The sequence below is a fragment of the Rana temporaria genome, chromosome 1 (genome assembly GCF_905171775.1).
Source record: "Rana temporaria chromosome 1, aRanTem1.1, whole genome shotgun sequence".
Lineage (NCBI taxonomy): Eukaryota > Metazoa > Chordata > Amphibia > Anura > Ranidae > Rana > Rana temporaria.
The window spans coordinates 601598477-601619734 of NC_053489.1; the positions used below are offsets into that span (position 1 = coordinate 601598477).

The 21258-nt window shown below is 45.6% G+C and overlaps 1 protein-coding gene across 1 annotated transcript in view; it reads left to right on the top strand.

Moving 5' to 3' along the window:
- Nucleotides 1-370: 370 nt before the first annotated feature.
- Nucleotides 371-21258, top strand: part of SEPSECS (Sep (O-phosphoserine) tRNA:Sec (selenocysteine) tRNA synthase) — a 62494-nt gene continuing 41606 nt past the window's right edge. The window contains exons 1-2 of the mRNA XM_040335172.1: nt 371-612; nt 14972-15126. Of these exons, the coding sequence (XP_040191106.1) occupies nt 499-612; nt 14972-15126 (269 nt within the window). The 5' untranslated portion in view covers nt 371-498. The remainder of the gene's footprint in view (nt 613-14971; nt 15127-21258) is intronic.

Consider the following 21258-nt stretch of genomic DNA (forward strand, 5'->3'; position numbering starts at 1 on the left):
GATTTACATATTATTTCTTGTAAATCAGCGGGAACGCCCCCGGCGCCATTTTTAAATTTAAAAATAGATCCGACAGTGTAACACTGTCGGATGTAGCCCTATCGATGCGTATCTGATTCTATGAATCAGGCGCATAGATAGGACCAGTTTACGTCAGAGATACGATGGTGTATCTGTAGATACACCGTCGTATCTCTTTGTGAATCTGGCCCCTCATGTTTATCCCGCCCTCTAGTGATCAGAAGCAGCACTGCACTCATACACAGCACTACATGGTAAGAGGAGCGTCTGAAACTTCAGTACATAATACCACGCCCCCTAGGCGGGTCTGGCCCCGAGTCTAGACTCTCTAGAAGAGCGTATCACATCGGAACTCGATTGGCACATCCTGGAGCTTCTCCCTCGCCCATTGGCTGCGTTGGTCATGGTAGGCGGTGTTTGTCGTAGCTGTATCACGCTGTGACCTAAGGCACCGTGTCAGTCCTCTCTTCCGCCGTCATGAACGGGGAGAGTTTTACCGCTGGAGAGCAGCTGGTCTCCCCGGCCTACGTCCGCCAGGGCCGGGAGGCGAGGCGCAGCCATGAGCAGCTCATAAGACTTTTGCTGGAGAAGGTGAGTGGTGACCACGTGACTCGGCAATGCATGATGGGACATGTAGTTCTGACGCTGGAGCTGCTGTCATGGGGCTCTGGGGGAGCAATGTGACTGACAGGGTGAAGGACATGGCGGGGCGGACAATGGGGAGGTGACCTATGATAACAGCTCTTATGGTGATAGGAGACAGCTGTGAGCAGGAGTTCACACACAAGGATCATTTACACCTCAATCTCTGTGTTTTCAGGGCTGGCTAACCCTAGAACACGCGTGTTCACATGTTTCTGTGTTCTATCAGAAAATGCAACAGAAGTGACGCTGCAAACAAAATTGCTCAATGCACATGCGCTATGCGTTCCAGCGTGGCCCCTATGCGTTCCAGTGTGGCCCCTATGCGTTCCAGTGTGGCCCCTATGCGTTCCAGCGTGGCCGCTATGAGTTCCAGCGTGGCCCCTATGCGTTCCAGCGTGGCCCCTATGCGTTCCAGCGTGGCCCCTATGCGTTCCAGCGTGGCCCCTATGCGTTCCAGCGTGGCCCCTATGCGTTCCAGCGTGGCCCCTATGCGTTCCAGCGTGGCCGCTATGCGTTCCAGCGTGGCCGCTATGTGTTTTAATAGGTTTCCTAAAGTGACAGAACATAAAGGCGGCAGCGGATTTCACACTTAATTTAGCAGTTAACTCACCTTGTATACTAAAATATACAATTTCACCTTGACCAAGTGAAATAGTCTATTTCAGTATATAATCAGTTTTCCGCTGAGCAGTGCAGGGTGTATCAAAATGCTGTCACCACCTCCTGGGTGTACCAAGATGGCTGTCGCCACAACCTGGCTGCTTGCCTGGGTGTACCAAGATGGCTGTCGCCACAACCTGGCTGCTTGCCTGGGTGTACCAAGATGGCCAATGTGGATTTCTGGGTGTACCAAGATGGTTGCCGACACTTGGCTGGGTGTACCAAGATGGCCACTACCTGGGTGTACCAAGATGGCTGTCACCTCCTGGTTGCTTGCCTGGGTATAAAAAGATGTCCGCTCCTGGCTTTGTGTTCTGTCAGATTAGGAAACCTATTGGAGCACATGGCAACCATGTTGGGGCCCATGCTCAGTAAGGCCCCGTACACACGGTCGGTTTGGTCCGATGAGAATGAACCAAAGTTCATTTTCATCAGACCAAACCGACCGTGTGTATAGGCTATCGGTCTGTTTTACTTCGGTCCAAAATTTCTAAACATGCTTTAAAACCGAACAGATGGACCGTTGCCCCATCGGACCAAACCGATGGTTAGTACAGAAAAGCATCGGTTCAAAACCTGCGCATGCTCAGAATCAAGTCGACGCATGCTTGGAAGAATTGAACTTCGTTTTATTCAGCATGTCGTGTGTTTTACGCCACCGCGTTCTGACCCGATCGGATTTTGAACTGATGGTGTGTACACACATCAGGCCACTTCAGAGGTGAACCGATGAAAACGGTCCGTCGGACCATTCTCGTCGGTTTTGTCCGACCGTGTGTACGGGGCCTAAGCGGTTTTTTTTGTTTTTTGATGGGCAGCGGTATTCTGACAAGACACTGGTATTGACAGCCCATTAATTTCAATGCACAGGAACGTGCAAAAAATAGTTCAGAAGCTAATTTTGCGAATCCGGCCACACTAAGGGGCATGATACCGCAGTGATTGGGGTCCCCACACAGCTACCAGAACACCACTCTGTAATACAGTTCATACACTGCTGACAGATGCTTCTACACTTGCTGGGACTTTGACCACTATACTCGTATAGTGTATGTGTGTGTGTGTGTATGTGTGTGTGTGTGTATATATATATATATATATATATATATATATATATATATATATAATACAAAATCTCTATCTCTTTGTTCTTCTGTGCAAAAATCACATTACATGATTCTGCACTTTTTGGTCTGGGGCGTGCATACGCACTGTCGGCATCCTGCTTTCAATGTGATTGGACACAGTGGGAGCCAATCAGCGGGATCATTCAGGACACAGACAGAACAGCATCCTGTGAGAAGGGAAGGCCGCGTTTATCCTTTTTTTTTTTTTTTTTTTTTTTTTTAAAGCGTGTTTAATGCCAGATTTTGAAGCAAGTGTGAACAAGCCCTCAGTGAAGGAAATGGTTCTTTTGGACTACTTTAAAGTTCACTAAAGCAGGGAGGGAGGCTTTAACACAGGCAGTGAGGAGTCTGTATATCCTTCCGGACACCTGTCAAATGCCCCGGAAAAGCCATCAATTGCTTTTTAGAAGGACAGCTAAGATGGCCAAACATTTATATGGCCCCTCCACATCATATGCGATGCTGGAAATGTGCATTTCTGTGTGAAAGAATGCGTTGCTCTTGTCAGACCACACGCAGTTCAAGTCACGCCTGCTGTACTTTTTCTGCACATTTGGCAGCCCCTTGAAATTTATAAATAAATGTGTTGCTATATCACTTGATTATTAAAAATCCTTTATGAATAACAATCAGAAATCGACAAGGGAAAAATGTCATTAAAAAAACAAATGGCACATGCCGATCAGTGGGTCCTGGCCAATGATTTATGGCTGGTACCTGCCAATCGGCTGAGCGAATGACAGACAAGAGCCCTGGGTTGCTAAACAAACCAGGGCTGGCTACAGACAGCAGTGATGTGCCGTTTATTTTAATTTTTATTCTCCCTGAAAAGCAGGAAAGGAGAGCCTGTAACCGGTGATTCTGACACATTTACAGTGATAATCACTCCCGGAAGGAGGTGAAAGTGTCCGGTAGGCAAGTTGTTAACATCTAAAAACAAACATCCGCTTTTCGAATTCCTCCCCACCTCCGGTGTCACATTTGGCACCTTTAACCACTTAAGGACCACCGCATGTACATATACGTCCACAATATGGCACGTATAGGTACGTCCTCGCCTATTAGCGGGTGGGGGGTCCGATCGGGACCCCCCCCGCTACATGCGGTGGTCGGGTCCGCTCGGGGAGCGATCCGGGACCACGGCGCGGCTATTTGTTTATAGCCGCTCCGTCGCGATCGCTCCCCGGAGCTGAAGAACGAGGAGAGCCGTGTGTAAACACGGCTTCCCCGTGCTTCACTATGGCGGCGCATCGATCGCGTCATTCCCTTTATAGGGAAGACACGATCGATGACGTCATTCCTACAGCCACACCCCCAAACAGTTGTAAACACATACTAGGTGCACCCTAACTCCTACAGCGCCACCTGTGGTTAACTCCCAAACTGCAACTGTCATTTTCACAATAAAGAATGCAATTTAAATGCATTTTTTGCTGTGAAAATGACAATGGTCCCAAAAATGTGTCAAAATTGTCCGAAGTGTCCGCCATAATGTCGCAGTCACGAAAAAAATTGCTGATCGCCGCCATTAGTAGTAAAAAAAAAATAAAAAATAAAAATGCAATAAAACTATCCCCTATTTTGTAAACACTATAAATTTTGCGCAAACCAATCGATAAACGCTTATTGCGATTTTTTTTTTACTAAAAATAGGTAGAAGAATACGTATCGGCCTAAACTGAGGAAAAAAAATTTTTTACATATGTTTTTGGGGGATATTTATTACAGCAAAAAGTAAAAAATATTGCTTTTTTTTCAAAATTGTCGCTCTATTTTTGTTTATAGCGCAAAAACTAAAAACCGCAGATGTGATCAAATACCACCAAAAGAAAGCTCTATTTGTGGGGAAAAAAGGACGCCAATTTTGTTTGGGAGCCACGTCGCACGACCGCGCAATTGTCTGTTAAAGCGACGCAGTCCCGAACTGTAAAAACACCTTGGGTCTTTAGGCTGCATATTGGTCCGGGGCTTAAGTGGTTAAGAGGGGGGTGAAAGATTGCCGCAGGATCCGCGGCGATCTACACCATGTCCGGCCCAGAAGGCAGCAGGGACCACTCAGAGCGTGCAGTAGGAAAACAGGCTGTGAAGCTGCAATGCTTCACTTCCTTATTCTCTTACTGAAGATGCCGGCTCCTCCACTTGAGAGCCGAGGGACAGATCGGCTTCGGGTAAGTACATCGCGGGCGCCCTGGACAGGTAAGTGTCCTTAGTTTAAGGACAGCTGCAGTGTTTGTAGCTGCTGATTTATTTATATTTTTCAGCGGAACTCCGCTTTAAGAAAAGGGGTTTTGTTGTTGAAAATAAAAGCTTGTTAGTTTAAAAGAAAACAAAAACTGTCTCCAAACTTATTTTTTTTTAGCTGGCTCACAGATTCAGAGCAAATTTGGCAAGCCATGCTTTACACCACAGCGCTTGTTGTGCTGTAACAGTTAGTGAGGTTATGTTTCTTCTGATTTACAGTCTCCTGTCATTTGCTTTGTTTGTAAAGAACTATTTGCATAGCTACTGGAATTCTAAAGGGGTTTTCCATTGATAGGTTCACTCCAAACAGAAAAGACATTCAGGTAGATCCTTAAGGCCATCCGAATATCGTACTAAAAATGTCATCCAAGGAAGAATCGTATGAAAATCGAATCGTTGGTACAGAGCCCTCGAGAGCCGATCATGACAGTTCACCCCCCCCCCTTTTTTTAAATATATATATATATATATATATATATATATATATATATATATATATATATATATATATATATATATATATATATATATATATATATATATAGTGGTGAGCCGTTGGTATTACAAGTTATTACCACCAGATGTGAGCTGGCGCCATCTGGTGGTGGCCGTTGGTATTACAAGTTAAACAGCAATTCTAATGTCATTTTTCACTGCCATCTTCTTCCCTCTAATTAGAACCCCCAAACATTATATATATTTTTTATCCTAACACCATAGAGAATAAAATGGCGATCATTGCAATACTTTCTGTCACGCCGTATTTGCGCAGCGGTCTTACAAGCGCACTTTTTTGGGGGAAAAAATTACACTTTTTCTAATTAAAAAATAAGACAACAGTAAAGTTATCCCCGTTTTTTTTTTTTAATATTATGAAAGATAATGTTACGCAGAGTAAATTCATACCCAACATGTCACGCTTCAAAATTGCGTCCGCTCGTGGAATGCCGACAAACTTTTACCCTTTAAAATCTCCATAGGCGACGTTTAACCACTTGACAACTGGGCACTTAAACACCCTTAATAACCAGACCAATTTTCAGCTTTTGGTGCTCTCACGTTTTGAATGACAATAACTCAGTCATACAACACTGTAACCAAATGAAATTTTTGTCCTTTTTTTCCCACAAATAGAGCTTTCTTTTGGTGGTATTTGATCACCTCTGCGTTTTTTTTTTTTTTCCCCGCTATTAATGAAAAAAGAACGAAAATTTTGTAAAAAAATGAATTTTTCTTCATTTCTATCATATCATTTTGTAAAAAAGTAATTTTCCTCATACATTTGGCCTAAAATGCATACTGCTACATATTTTTGGTAAAAAAAAAAAAAAAATTTGGATATTATTTAGTCTGGGTGAAAGTTATAGGGTCTACAAGCTTTGGTACCAATTTCTGAAAATTGAACAATTTGATCACACCTGAAGTACTGACAGCTTCTCTCATTTCTTGAGACCCTAACAAGCCAATAAAGTACAAATACCCCCCAAATGACCCCTTTTTGGAAAGTAGACATTCCAAGGTAGTTAGTAAGAGTCATAGTTAGTTTTTTGAAGTTGCCATTTTTTCCCACAATTCTTTGCAAAATTAAGATTTTTTTTTTTTTTTTTTTTTTCATACCAATATTTGTCATTATAACAGGTTATTTCTCTCACATGGCATGTATATTCCACAAATGACACCCCAAAATATATTCTGCTGCTCCTCCTGAGTATGGCGATACCACATGTGTGAGACTTTTACACAGCGTGGCCACATACAGAGGCCCAACACCGAAGTAGCAACTTCAAGCATTCTAGGAGCATAAATTACACATCTAATCTCTCAACCACCTATTACACTTTTGAAGGCCCTGGAGCACCAGGACAATGGAAACGCCCACAAAGTGACCCCATTTTGGAAAGCTAACACCCCAACGTATAATCTATGAGGCATAATGAGTCTTTTGAACAGTTCATTTTTTTGCAGATGTTTTTGGAAAATGTGGAAAAAAAATGAAAACGCATTTTTTTTACACAAAGTTGTCCATTTATAGGATATTTCCAACACATAGCATGTACATAGCAAAAATTACACCCCAAAATATATTCTGCTGCTCCTCCTGAGTATGGCGATACCACATGTGTGAGACTTTTACACAGCCTGGCCACATAGAGACCCAACATCCAAGAAGCACCATCAGGTGTTGTAGGGACACAAATTACACATCCAATTTCCTTACAATCTATCACATTTTTGAAGGCCCTTCATATTTCTAACACAGCATGTACATACCAAGAATTACACCCTAAAATACATTCTGCTGAGTAATGGGTACAAAAAAAAAGGATTACCTGTGTTTTTAGTAGTGCAATTGTCCACAGGAGGAGAGCCCTGATCCAGGCAGCAGGCAGGAACGTGGTCAGCGACAATGAATGGAATTGTCCAGGCAGCAATATTGTTCATAGTCGGTACATAGCCAGCAGTGCCAAAATATTGGTCCTGGTAGTAAGGCCAGGAAAGAATGGGGACAGGGGTAGAGGCTTCTCCCACCCAAATCTCTTTGAAGCCTCCGGGCAACCAGACCCTAATCTGGGAATGAGAAAACTAAAAAATTAGTTTTTTCATCCAGAAAAACAATTCTGGAGCCCCTCACATGTGTGAGACTCCTGTGTTCCCACTAGCATAGCAGGGTAAAAGATCAATCCAAGGGGCAGGCAAAAAACGTGGTCAAACAGTCCAGGGTCAATTCCAGAGCAGGCAGATGTAGGTACAGTTTAGGGTTAGGCAAAAGAGTGGTCGTATAACAAGCCAGGGTCAGTTCCAGAGAAAGCAGAGGTATTTTTAGCATTAGGCAAAATTGTGGTCGTATAAAACAGTCCAGGGTCGGTAACGGAGAAGGCAGAGGTAGGTACAGTGCAGTGGCATAAGGGGTGTGGAGGAAAATGACAGGGAATTTGAATTTTGTTTATCTAATAATTTTCAATAGTGTGGTAACGGCGGAAACATGCACCTAAACAGAGGCCTGGTTGGGAGGGACAATCGGGACAATAAACTGTTGTGTCTCTTCTGACTCCTCCTCTGGCGCACACCCGACATTTCTTCTGACGGGCTGCACCTGTTCGACGGGGGGGGATTTTGTCAGGAAAGTGCCGTTCGTGAAGTCTGCTCACGCAATCAGTGCGAAGAATGTCTGGTGGCATTTCAGGGAACAAAAGGGCGGTGATAACGTCTTCTTGGTAGAGTAGATATGGAACGGGATTCTGTGTTGCTTTTTTGTAGATAACATAAGAGTTATAGAAGGCCAAACTGAAAAAGTAAATGGACACTTTTTTATACCAGTGACGGGATTTTCGGGAGGGAAGATAGGGTTCAATCATCTGGTCATTGAAGTCTACGCCACCCATAAATAAATTGTAGTCGTAGACACAAGATGGTTTCTGCACTGGGCCGCTTCTTTTGGGGACTTCCACGTAGGTGTCATTGTGGATGGTGGTGAGCATGTGGACATCTCGTCTGTCCCTCCACTTGACAGCCAATAGCTCCTGGTTCCGTAAAGACGTCGTCTCTCCTCGTCTCGGCTTCTGATTCACCAATTTTTGGGGGAAGCCCTTTCTGTTTATTCTCACTGTGCCACATGCTGGGGTGTCTCTCCGGTAAAGATTTCTAAACAGGGGCAAGCTAGTATAAAAATTGTCCACGTAAAGGTGGTATCCTTTTCCAAGTAGTGGATAGATGAGCTCCCAGACGACTTTTCCACTTGTTCCGATGTATTCGGGGCATTCGGGGGGATGTAGTTGGGAGTCCTTCCCTTCGTAAACAATGAAGGAGTAGATGTACCCCGTGTCTCGGTCACACAGTTTGTACATCTTCACCCCATATCGGGCCCTTTTGCTTGGGATGAATTGTTTAAAGCCCAGCCTGCCGTGGAATTTTACAAGGGACTCATCTATTGAAATATTTTGTTGAGGGGTATATAACTGGGGGAATTTTTCAGAAAAAAAATTTAGAAGTGGCCGAATTTTAAATAATTTGTCAAAGGCAGGGTCATTTCGGGGAGGGCACTGGGTGTTGTCATTATAGTGGAGGAACCGTAGAATCATGAAGTATCGGGATCTGGGCATACGGGATGAGAAGACGGGCATGTGGTGGATGGCTTTGGTAGACCAATAGGCGTACCCTTTGTTTTTTTTTGAGAGACCCATATTGAAGGTCAGGCCTAAGAATATTTTAAACTCCTCTACGGTCAGGTCTCTCCAATGAAAGGGGCGGGCATAGCTGGAATCGGGGTTGCTTAGAATAAATTGCTGAGCGTAGAGATTGCACTGGGCCACAATAGATGACAATAATTCGTCTGTAAAAACTAAATGAAAAAAATCAATCGTGTCAAAATTATCGGTGTTCACCTGTACACCTGGTTGGGCGGTGAAAGGGGGGATACTTGATGCTCCAGAATTCGAAGGCAGCCACAGGGGGTTTTGAAGGCCATAGGGAAGGCTGGCATGGCCCCTATCCCTTTGGGGCAGAGAGGACACCCTACTGGTGCCTGACCTTTGTTGCACTGCTTGCGGGGTGGACGGCACTGCTTGCGGGGTGGACGGCACTGCTTGCGGGGTGGACGGCACTGCTTGCGGGGTGGACGGCACTGCTTGCGGGGTGGACGGCACTGCTTGCGGGGTGGACGGCACTGCTTGCGGGGTGGACGGCACTGCTTGCGGGGTGGACGGCACTGCTTGCGGGGTGGACGGCACTGCTTGCGGGGTGGACGGCACTGCTTGCGGGGTGGACGGCACTGCACTAGTAGTAGGCTGCTCCACGCCAGAACGCCTTCTTTTAACGGGCACAGGTTCCTCCTCTGAATCAGTATCAGACCCGCTTCCTGTTACGGGCTCATAGGCCGAATCGGAATCGGACAGAGACTCCTCACAGCTGTCATCAGACGCCCATAGTTTCTGGAAGGCCTGCTCGGTGGTAAAAAATTTTTTTGCCATACTGGTGGCTAGTGAGGCTGGACTGCAGAACACTGGTGGGCACTAGTGGCACTGCAGTGGCGCAGGTGTAACTGATGGGCAAATGTGGCACTGGTGTGGCTCTGGTTGCACTGCTGTGGCTCTGGGGTCACTGATTAGCAGGCGGCACTGGTGGGCACAGGCGTCACTGCAGTGGTGCAGGTGGAACTGGTGTGGCACTGGTGGGGCACAGATGGCACTGGTGGGGCACAGATGGCACTGGTGGGGCGCAGATGGGCACTGGTGGGGCGCGGATGGGCACTGGTGGGGCGCAGATGAGCACTGGTGGGGTGCAGATGAGCACTGGTGGGGTGCAGATGAGCACTGGTGGGCACAGGTGGCACTGATGGGCACAGGTGGCACTGATGGGCACAGGCGGCACTGATGTGGCTCAGATGACACTGGTGTGGCACTGGTGTGGCTCAGATGACACTGGTGCGGCACTGGTTTGGTACAGGCGGCACTGGTTTGGTACAGGCGGCATTGGTGTGGCACAGGCGGCACTGATGGGCACAGGCGGCACTGATGGGCACAGGTGGCACTGATGTGGCAAAGATGACACTGGTGTGGCACTGGTGTGGCTCAGATGACACTGGTGCGGCACTGGTTTGGTACAGGCGGCACTGGTTTGGTACAGGCGGCACTGGTGTGGCACAGGTGGCACTGATGGGCACAGGTGGCACTGATGGGCACAGGCGGCACTGATGTGGTTCAGATGACACTGGTGTGGCTCAGATGACACTGGTGCGGCACTGGTGTGGCACAGGCGGCACTGGTGTGGCACAGGCGGCACTGGTGTGGCACAGGCGGCACTGGTGTGGCACAGGCGGCACTGGTGGGCACAGGCGGCACTGGTGGGCACAGGCGGCACTGGTGGGCACAGGCGGCACTGGTGGGCACAGGCGGCACTCGTGGGCACAGGCGGCACTTGTGGGCACTTATGGGCACAGGTGGCACTTATGGGCACAGGTGGCACTTATGGGCACAGGTGGCAGTGTTGTGGCACTGATGTGGCAGTGTTTTTACTTTTACTTTTTACTTTTGTGGCACTGGTGTTCACTGGTGTAGGACAGGTGGCACTGTTGGGGCACTTGTGGGGCACAGGTGGCACAGATGGCACTAGTGGGGCACAGATGGCACTAGTGGGGCACAGATGGCACTGCCTGGGGCACAGATGGCACTTCCTGGGGGACAGATGGCACTTCCTAGGGGACAGATGGCACTGCTGGGGCACTGCTGGGGCACTGCTGGGCACTGCTGGGGATTGCTGGGCACTTACTATTGATTTGAAAAATCTCTCTCCTCTCCTCTCACGCTGCAACGGTGTGAGGAGAGGAGAGAGATGACCTGCATCTGACCCAGCCGCAGGGTTTGTTTACAAATGTGATCGCGCCGTCATTGGACGGCGCGATCACGTGGTAAGGAGCCGCGTCCATTGGCTCCTTACCGCGAGTGCTGTTGCTGCGGGTCCCGTAGACCCGGCGAGCACCGGCGATCGCGTGTGCGCGCCCGCTCGGGCGCGCACAACGCAGTCTCTGGGAGGACGTACATTGACGCCCTCCTAGAGTACAGTAACCGCTCTGTAGCCGTATTTTGGCTATAGGGCGGTTACCAACTGGTTAAAAAAATCTACAGGTTGCATGTTTTGAGTTAGAGGAGGGCTAGGGCTAGAATTATTGCTCTCGCTCTACCAATCGCGGCAATACCTCACATGTGTGGTTTGAAAACCGTTTACATATGCGGGCGCTGCTCACGTATGTGTTCGCTTCTGCGCGCAAGCTCGTCGGGACGGGGTGCGTTTTCTGGCTCCTAACTTTTTTTAGCTGGCTCCTAGATTCCAAGCAAATTTGTCAACCCCTGATAATATATCTGATATGCACAAAAAAAATTTGTGTACGATACCAGATCGTACATCACTTCTGTGTTTGTTTTTTTTTTTTTTTTTTTTCTGTCGTACGAGAATTTTCGGGACTTTAATAACCTATTTAATTTCTACTTGCGACTGTTAAGCGAAAAAAGTTGTACGATATTCGGATCGTGTGTAGGGGGTGTAAATCTCCTACTGATTTGTGGACTCCTGTGCCAAGATCTTCCTGCAATAGTTTCTGCGTCTTTTCCTGCTGACCTGCATCCTGGGTGTTTCTGCACACATTGTAAAGTTGCATAATATAATATAAACTAAATTAAAAAATACAACAAAAAAAAGTGGGCCATGGCAAGTCCTGGAATGACTCCAGACACTGCTGGTGGTTAAACGCTGCATTATCCACTAAACGCTGAAATATCTGTTTTAGGTAAACTTATCATTTTAAAGGTCATCTCATGTCAAACCTGAAACCACAGATGTGCAAAGATACTAATGGAGGCTGCAGCCCTGAAACAGAGGAAATAGACACACAGGCTGCTGGGAAAGGGAGTATAGGATCCAATGAGGGATCTTTCATCTGTCTTTTTAAAGACCAGATAAGGTCACTACAATAATACTAGATCCAGATATCATTCATATACCAACTCCAGATTTGTTTTTCTTTTTTTAGTTAGGATATAGTAGGAAAGAATGAGAATTTGTGTAACCTCATTGGGAACATTTTGCCACATTTCCTGTCCCTGCAATTCACTGACTCACAAAAAGAGAAAATTGTCCACTTTGCCCTAGGGCTGCATGATTCTGGTCAAAATGAGAATCACGATTCTTTTGCTTAGACAAAAGATCACGATTCTCAAAAATGTAATGCCAGAACCCCCCCCCCCCCCCAAAAAAAATAATAAATAAACCTGTGATTTATCTGAAAATATGAATATATAAAAAAAGAGACCAGTGATATGTCTATAATGTTAAAGATCATATAACTCCTATGAAAAAAGCAGAATAAAACTTTTCTGATTTTTTTCATAGGAGTTATGTGGTCTTTAACATTATAGACATATCACTGGTCTCTTTTTTTTATAGATCAGAAGCGGTACTGCCAGCAACCATTGGGTAGCGCATGGATACACACAGTTGTACAGAACTGTGAGAAGGTTTAATACATCAGAAGCAGTACCGCTGGCAACCACTGGGTGGCGCATGGATACAAACTACTGTTGTGAGAGAAGCTCAGGCATCTATCCAGCGACGCAGGCTGCTGACGTCGGTTTTCGATGTCGGCGGCATTTGCGTTCCACACTGGTTATGTGGACGGCGGTGACGGCAATGACATGTAGGAGAATCGTCGGTCATTCTGAGGGGAGATCGCGGAGGAGGAGAATGTAAATCGCGATTCTCTCCGCGATTAATCGTGCAGGTCTACTTTGCCCTGAAGTCTTCTATTGACACAAAGGTCCATGAGACCAATTCCAAGATCCTAACTAGATGGTACAGGGTGCCCACAACTCTGCATCACATCTTTCCTCAGGTACCAGACACCTGTTGGCGATGTGGTTCTGGACCGCGCACAATGCTACATTGTTTTTGGGACTACCCAAAAATTACACAGTTTTGGATAGCAGTGGCCGGGACGGTTAAACACCTAAAGGGTGTTTACCTGGCGGGGAAGCCTGCAGCATGCTTTTGCTGCACATCATGGAATGACCCAATTTAAAAATATAAGGCTTCTCTTTACAATTCACCTATTGAACGTGGTAAAGACGTGTATCCCTTTGTGCTAGAGGTCTGTCAATCTGCCTTCCGAAGCCTCTGTGCTTTTCTTAAATTAATGAACTTGGGGACATGGAGGACCTCACAGGTACCCCACATAATAGGGAGGAGATCTTTCATGACACCTGGAGGATGTGGCAATATTTTGTGTAAATTGATGCCTATTTGCAGGAGATCTCGCAACCCAGCTGAGCCCCCAGGGACTGTAATTTGCCCCCAGGTGAGAGAGATTGCTTTTCCTGGTCTCTTTTTTTTTTTTTTTTTTTTTTCTTCTTCTTCTTCTTCTTCTCCCTACCCCCTTATTCTCCTCCCATACCCTTTATTGAGTTCTGTGATGCATCCCTTGCAGTATTGGTAGTTATCCAGCCATTATATTGTGTCCAGTTGGTTTTCAGCCCTGCTTGGGTTACAGTGGCCTCTTGGGCCTCTCTGGCGATCCAGTTTTATTTTTTTCCTATTGAACATGGTTAAATCTTGTGCCACACTTCATCTGTTCCTGTTGGAGACTCTCACCTGCCACCTCTTTCAGAGACTTCCATGTTTTTTAATGGTATTCGCTTGATTTTCAGATTGTAATTTCTTGGGTGCTCCTTGATGCTGTGCGGACCTTATTGCATTGCCACTGATATTGCATGTCTGTCTAGTCATATGACCTTTGCTTGTGTATAAATTATTATTTTTTTGCACATGTTAAAACATTGCACCTTTTTATTGTTGCGGCTTGTGCGCTGAGGATCTTGAAGGGGATCCCTCGCCAAAATGACCATACCAGGCCACATGCCCTTGGCATGGGGGGGGGTGCTTTTGGGGCAGGGGTGCCCTGGGCCCCCCACCCCAAAGCACTTTGTCCCCGTGTTGATGAAGACAAGGGCCTCTTCCCAACAACCCTGGCCGTTGGGGTATGCGTGTGGGGGCATATCGGGATCTGTAAGCCCCTTTTGACAATGGGGGGGAGCCTACCCTATGTGAGTATGGGGTACATTGTACCCCTATCCATTCACCCCCAAAAAGTGTCAAAAATAAAAAACAGTACACAGGTTTTTGACAAAGTAATTTATTAAAGCAGTTCTGGTGTCCCCTTCTTCTAATTTCTTCTGCTGCCAGTTATCCTCTCTGCGCTGTCTTCTCCCTCTGTTCTTCCTCTGATGTTCCTCAGACACGTTCTCCTGCTGTAATTCTGGGTCCGCCATGTGCCATTACGTGTATAGTCATGGGGCAGCGTCCAGGGCATGACGGGGGTGGTGACATCACAAGGGGTGGGACCTCTGGTGACCTCACAGGGTGGCCCAGCCCCATGGTTATATAAGTAATGGCACACAACGGATCCAGCATTACAGCAGGAGAGAGCGTCGGAAGAACATCGGAGGAAGACGACAGCGGGAGAACACAGCGTAGAGAGAACAGGCAGAGGGAAAAGAACCAGAGGGAGAAGAAATTGGAAGGAGACGAGACACTGGAGCTGCTTTAATAAATGTTTTTTTTTTTTTTTTTTTTTTTTGCGAGGGTTCACTTCTGTCACCACTGTAGCCATATGGGAATGGCCTGGTGATGTTCATCTTGTCTTTGGATACATGAACTGTAATATCTTCTTGTTTGTTCTTATTGTGATCGATATACTAAACAAATTCAATTATTTTTTTTTTTTGTCTCCTCAGGGGAAATGTCCACAAGAAGCTTGGGATGAAAGCACCATTGAACTTTTTCTGCAGGAGTTGGCTGTGATGGACAGCAATAATTTCCTTGGCAATTGTGGTGTTGGAGAACGTGAGGGAAGAGTTGCGAGCAGCATGGTCGCCCGTCGTCATTATCGGTACGGCCCGCTATAAAAGGGCTGGTTCACACCTTTGCAGTTCAGGTGCGGTACATTATACAGGCCTCACCATTGAACTCTATGTAGCATGAGTTGCATATGAGATTTGATGAAGGTACATTAAGGATGCAGCAAGCAGAATGTTTGTTTTTTACCGCACCTCAAACACACTGGTGTAAGCAGGTCTTATGCTATATGGGCTGGTTAATATTTGGAAAGCACATACAACCAAATCCAATTCTTTTGCAGAATGAATCCTGACGGACTGCTATAGGCAACAGCTACACTTTTACACTGATTGCTATAAATAACCTCTGTTTTAATTTTCACATACACTGCTAAAGGTGTAGATGCAGTAATAAGGTGCAGGTTCCTGAATGTGTTTAGTTTTTATTTGAGTCAGAGAGGCACTTTTCACAGTTTGGGGCTCTTTGTATTGCCTTCTATTTTATTCAGATTCTTGCCTAAAGGTTGACCATGTCTAATTTTTAGAAGCATTTGAAGGCTGCCCTATTGAAATGTCCAAATAACTCGGGTTCCTTAAACCACCTTTAAAATATTTTGCAGAGATACTTAAAGAAGAGCTAAACTACTGCTGAGCATCAAAAACACAATTTAATGCGCTTGCCATCTGCATCACGAGGATGTACTACAGCAAAGCCACGACTCTATGTGCTGGATCACATACCTAATACGTGATCTGGCACTTCCGGGTCGGGTGCGTGTCACTTCTGCTGTGATTTGTCGCAGCAGAAGCTGATCAGCAGCTGCCAGCGAATGGATGTTTACCGATCGTCGGGAAATTGCACAGAATGGAGCTCTGCCTGTCTAAACAAGGCAGAGTGTTCTTTTAATAGGGGGAAAGGAATGGATTTTCTTTCCCTGCAAATCCCCTTCCTTAGTTAAAGCGGAGTTCCACCTAAAAATGGAACTTCCGCTTAATCCACTCCTTGCCCCCTTACATGCCACATTTGGCATGTAATTTTTTTGGGGGGGAGTGGGGGCTTCAGGAGGAGTGGGACTTCCTGTCCCACTTCCTCCTTACGCCAAGGGGCTAGTAAGGAGAATAGATTAATCGCCTTATTGCAGCCCCTCCCTGTAGGCGAGCGCCTGTCCAATTGGACGGCGCCGCTCGCGCATGCGCAGTGCCGCTCGCGCATGCGCAGTGGGTGCCCGGCCGTGAAGCCGAAAGCTGTCACTGCTGGGTGCCCAGACTAGGAATGAAGACGCTGGGGGGCGAGGAGCGGAGCCCCGGCCGGCGCGTCGCTGGAACCGTGGAGCAGGTAAGTGTCTTTTTATTAAAAGCCAGCAGCTACACTTTTTGTAGCTGCTGACTTTTAATAAACTTAAAAACAGGCTGGAACACCCCTTTAAAGCCCCTCACTTGGCCTACAAAAACATTGGCTAGGCACACATTTAACCCTTTGATAGCCCCAGCAGTTTAACCTCTTCCCAGCCAGTGTCATTAGTACAGGGACGGTGCATATTTTTAGCACTGATCACTGTATTGGCGCCACTGGTTCTCACAAAGTGCCAGAATGTCTGCTGCAATATCGCAGTCGCCACCATTACTAGGATAAAAAAAAAAAACATTTAATAAAAATTCCAGTATATATCCCATAGTTTGTAGATGCGCAGTAGGGAACCAGGAAGTGAAGCCGCAACGCTTCATTTCCTGATTCCCTCATCGAGGATGGCAGCTGAGAGCCGAGCCATTTTCCTCTGCCTCGGCTGCCAACATCGCGGGCACCATGGACAGGTAAGTGTCCATATATTAAAAGTCAGCAGTTGCTGTATTTGTAGTTGCTGGCTGTTAATTTTTTTAAGTGGGACCTCCGCTTTTAATATTCAAAGCAAACTTCCTGATCCATCCATGTTTTCATGCTTTATATTGAGTAAAGCCCCATACACATTATTTATTATTATTATTATTATTATTCTTCAGGATTTGTATAGCGCCAACAGATTACACAGCGCTTTACAATATAAAAGGGAGACAATACAGTTATAATACAATAAAATACAAGAGGATTAAGAGGGCCCTGCTCAGACGAGCTTACAATCTAATAGATTTTCTGCAGATGTGCAGCACTAAGGTGCATGATGGGTAATAAGTGCTAATCAGGTGCATCCATACATTGAAACTAAATTCAGCAAACGGCACTGGATGTGCAAAATGAGTCCAATATAAACAATAAAAATAAATATCTTCATGCAATTGTGCAAAAACGCATTAAAAGTGCAAAATTCCGGATTAAAAATCCAAACATGCAAAAAAATATGTAAAAAGTCCACAACGTTTTCCAAATGTGCAGTGCTCAGAAAGTGCTTCACTCCCCATGTGCCCAGTCTCACCAGCCTCTTACCTCTAAGAGGCTTAAAGTAAGCCTTATGTGAAATCCCAATGGCAGCTCCTCTTTCCCTCCAATTGCAGCAGCGTTGCAGATCAACTTCACTCCACAAAGGCAGCGCTTAGCCAGTGTACAAGCCCCTCTTCATTTGAATCAATGACTCCCCATAAGGCACATATGGAAAGAATAACGCTCACAATCGTGTAAAAACATCAGCATAATTTTAATATAGACATAATAAACACTCACATTTCAGTTAAGGATATCAGACATCAAACACAGTAGTATCTCCACTCCCCGCCGAGAGCAGAGACGTCACCAACAGCTCACATCCCTCACGCGTATCGTGGCTGTGCACGCCACTTAATCATAGGGTATCTATGACTTTCATCATTCTTGCCTACACACCATCAGTCAAAAATTCAACCGTTCCAAAACGCGGTGACGTAAAACACTACGACGTGCTTAGAAAGATGAAGTTCAATGCTTCCGAGCATGCGTCGACTTGATTCTGAGCATGCAAGGATTTTTGTCCGATGGACTTCTACACAGACGATCGTTTTTTTTTATCCATAGGAAAAATTTTAAACATGCTCTATTTTTTTTTCACGGATTGGAAAACAAACCGATGGGACCCACACACGATCGGTTTGTCCGATGAAAACAGTCCATCGGTCTGTTTTTAGCGGACAAACCGATCGTGTGTACGTACAGGGCTTAAGAGTTTTAATTTGTATGCAATCAGGCAGGCCCCTGCACTACATGGTTTTAGTAAAAAACCCAAAATCAGCAGAAAATCTAATAGTGTGTGTATGGGGTAGAAGATTCATGTAGTATTTACTTCTTGGAATCAATCTGCCCTCAGCTCAGGCATGCAGGCACAGGAGTGTGTGCTTTGCTGAGAAAAATCCTCCTCCTTCCCTCCTAAAGACTTCTGGGAGGAACAACATCATTTGGCTCAGGGCTCGACAAATCCCGGGCGCCAGGTCGCCATGGCGACTAGAAATAGGGTCCTGGCGACTTGGCTTGGAAGGGGGGCTGGTGAGCTGGTGCCATCTGGTGGTGGCCGTTGGTATTACAAGTTAAGCATTACAAGTTAAACAGCAATTCTAATGTAATTTTTCACTATTTTCACTGCCATCTTCTTCCCTCTAATTAGAACCCCCAAACATTATATATATTTTTTATCCCAACACCCTAGAGAATAAAATGGCGATCGTTGAAATACTTTCTGTCACGCCATATTTGCGCAGCGGTCTTACAAGCGCACTTTTTTGGGAAAAAATTACACTTTGTTTAATTAAAAAATAAAACAGTAAAGTTATCCCCATTTTTTTTTTTTAATATTATGAAAGATAATGTTACGCCGAGTAAATTCATACCCAACATGTCACGCTTTAAAATTGCGTCGGCTCGTGGAATGCCGACAAACTTTTACCCTTTAAAATCTTCATAGGCGACGCTTAAAAAAATCTACAGGTTGCATGTTTTGAGTTACAGAGGAGGACTAGGGCTAGAATTATTTCTCTCGCTCTACCAATCGCGGCGATACCTCACATGTGTGGTTTAAAAACCGTTTACATATGCGGGCGCTGCTCACGTGTGTGTTCGCTCCTGCGCGCAAGCTCGTCGGGACGGGGTGCGTTTTCTGGCTCCTAACTTTTTTAGCTGGCTCCTAGATTCCAAGCAAATTTGTCAAACCCTGATTTGGCTAGACCTAAAGAAATGCAAAAAAAGTTTAAAACAAGTGTATATATGATATAAGTTCCTATCTATTTACTAAAGCTAGCAACTTAAGGATTACAAATAGTCAGTGTTGATTGAGAGTGAAGTTCTGCTTTCAAGTGACTCTGTTATGAGAGAAATAAAAGGGTTGCTATTGCTGGCTTCCATCTGAAAAATGCAAGGTGCCTGGCTGTGTCTGACTTCAGTACATTTAAGTCGCATACCCAGAACATGCATGTTTTAAAAAAAAAAAAAAAAAAAATAGGTATCAGAATTTCTTTTCTCTATACTCTTTGTGAGCGCTGAAGCAAAAGCTTCACCAGAGAAATGGCATCCCAGAAGAGGTTGGCATGGGCAGTCTCTATTATTCCCTTGTGACAGATTATTATAAAAGGGAGTTGCCTTATAGGAGACAACATTGCTGTCTTGTTTCTGAAGGTACATGTAACATACTGCTGATTGCGTTACTTTTTTTTTTGCACAACATACAGATGACCAGTCCACTGAAGTGTATATTAAGCTTCATTCACACGGATGTAAAAAAAAAAACATATACAGTGTTTTTCTAACTGTGGATCTGAATGCAGCTGCATTGTTTTCAATGGGTCCATTCACACCGGTGTATAAACATGAGCGGTTTCAGATCCATAACGTAGAATCCAAACGTCACTGTATAGGTACATGCGCTCTACAGTCTATTTACGCTAATAAATTATCGTAAAAACAAGTTATACATACGCGTCTTTATGCATTTAGACGCATCTATTTTACTGATGATTACACAAACTTTTCTCCTAAAAAAATAAATAAAAACGGCTACATTTTTACGGCCGCGTAAATGAGGTCTTTTATGCTTTTAACTGCTTCATGTTGTACAATTGGACAGGGTGGAGTGCATTAAAGTCTGTTATGAATAGCAGACTTTTTTTTATCATGTTTGCCCAGCCATTATTCCATCCATGAAAGACCGATCTCTCATGCACAGTGAAAGCAGATAAGTGACCTGCCTCTCATTTCTTTTGTAAACTCACTGCAGTAAAGTCTTATCTTGAAGGGCTCCCTACTGACATTTACATACACAACCTTAGGTTGGCCATACACAGAGAAAACTTCTTTCCTGCAAATTCACTTGATTTTCTCTCATTAACACAGACCATGTATGATGCAGGAAACCCTCCTCCGCCATTGTCTTCTACCGGCTATAGCAGCCACTAGCAATAATCGTAGGTAAAACCCAGGTGGCTGGTTGTATCCAAGTTGATGGATTGATCAGCTTGGTACAGTCTATGGCCTGCCTTACATGCTTGTGTAACTGTGTCACTCATAACTCCCTCCCTTTCCCCTGTGTAAGGTCCATCACCTGCTCTGCCATCCACACTGTTTGAGGTGTGCCCCACTCGTACTACTCTCAGGTGCTGACTGTAAGCACACTTCAGATGAGAGGAAGTACCAGAGTGGTCCTGGAAGTGATGTTTTATTTATTTTCCTCTACGTCCAGCTCTTTGCTATAGTGCAGACCTTCTCTGGGCTGCCAATAGGCACACTTTTCACATTAGAGACTGTTGTGAGGACCCACTAGAGCAGTGCTTCTCAACCTGGGGGTCAGGACCCCCTCGGGGTGGAATGATTATTTGCCAGGGGTCACCGAATCCTGAATCCGAATTTTGCGCCCCCCCAGCAGGGCTGTTCCTGGAGCCCGCGGCTGCCCACTCAGCCTCTTTGCAGCCGCCCATTCAGTTCACAGCATGGCTAGGGGGCAGAGAGTAGAATTCAGCTGACTGATGAGGAATGTGAATTGGGAGGGGCTGGAGGAGACCCCATTTTCTGATTTCGGCATAGGTGTCACTGCTATGAGACGCCACAAAGTCAGAGATGCAGTGAAGCCGGAGATGCAGTATGTAACCTGTGATTGGAGTTGCCATTAGAAGTCCCCACTACAGTTCTCTGATCAGATGACCTTCATCAAGAGCACCTTAGTTGGCTGATCAAAACTCCCCCAAGCATTGCCCCTGATCCCACCCCACCAAGGAGTAAGAGAAAGAATACATGGAAGGGA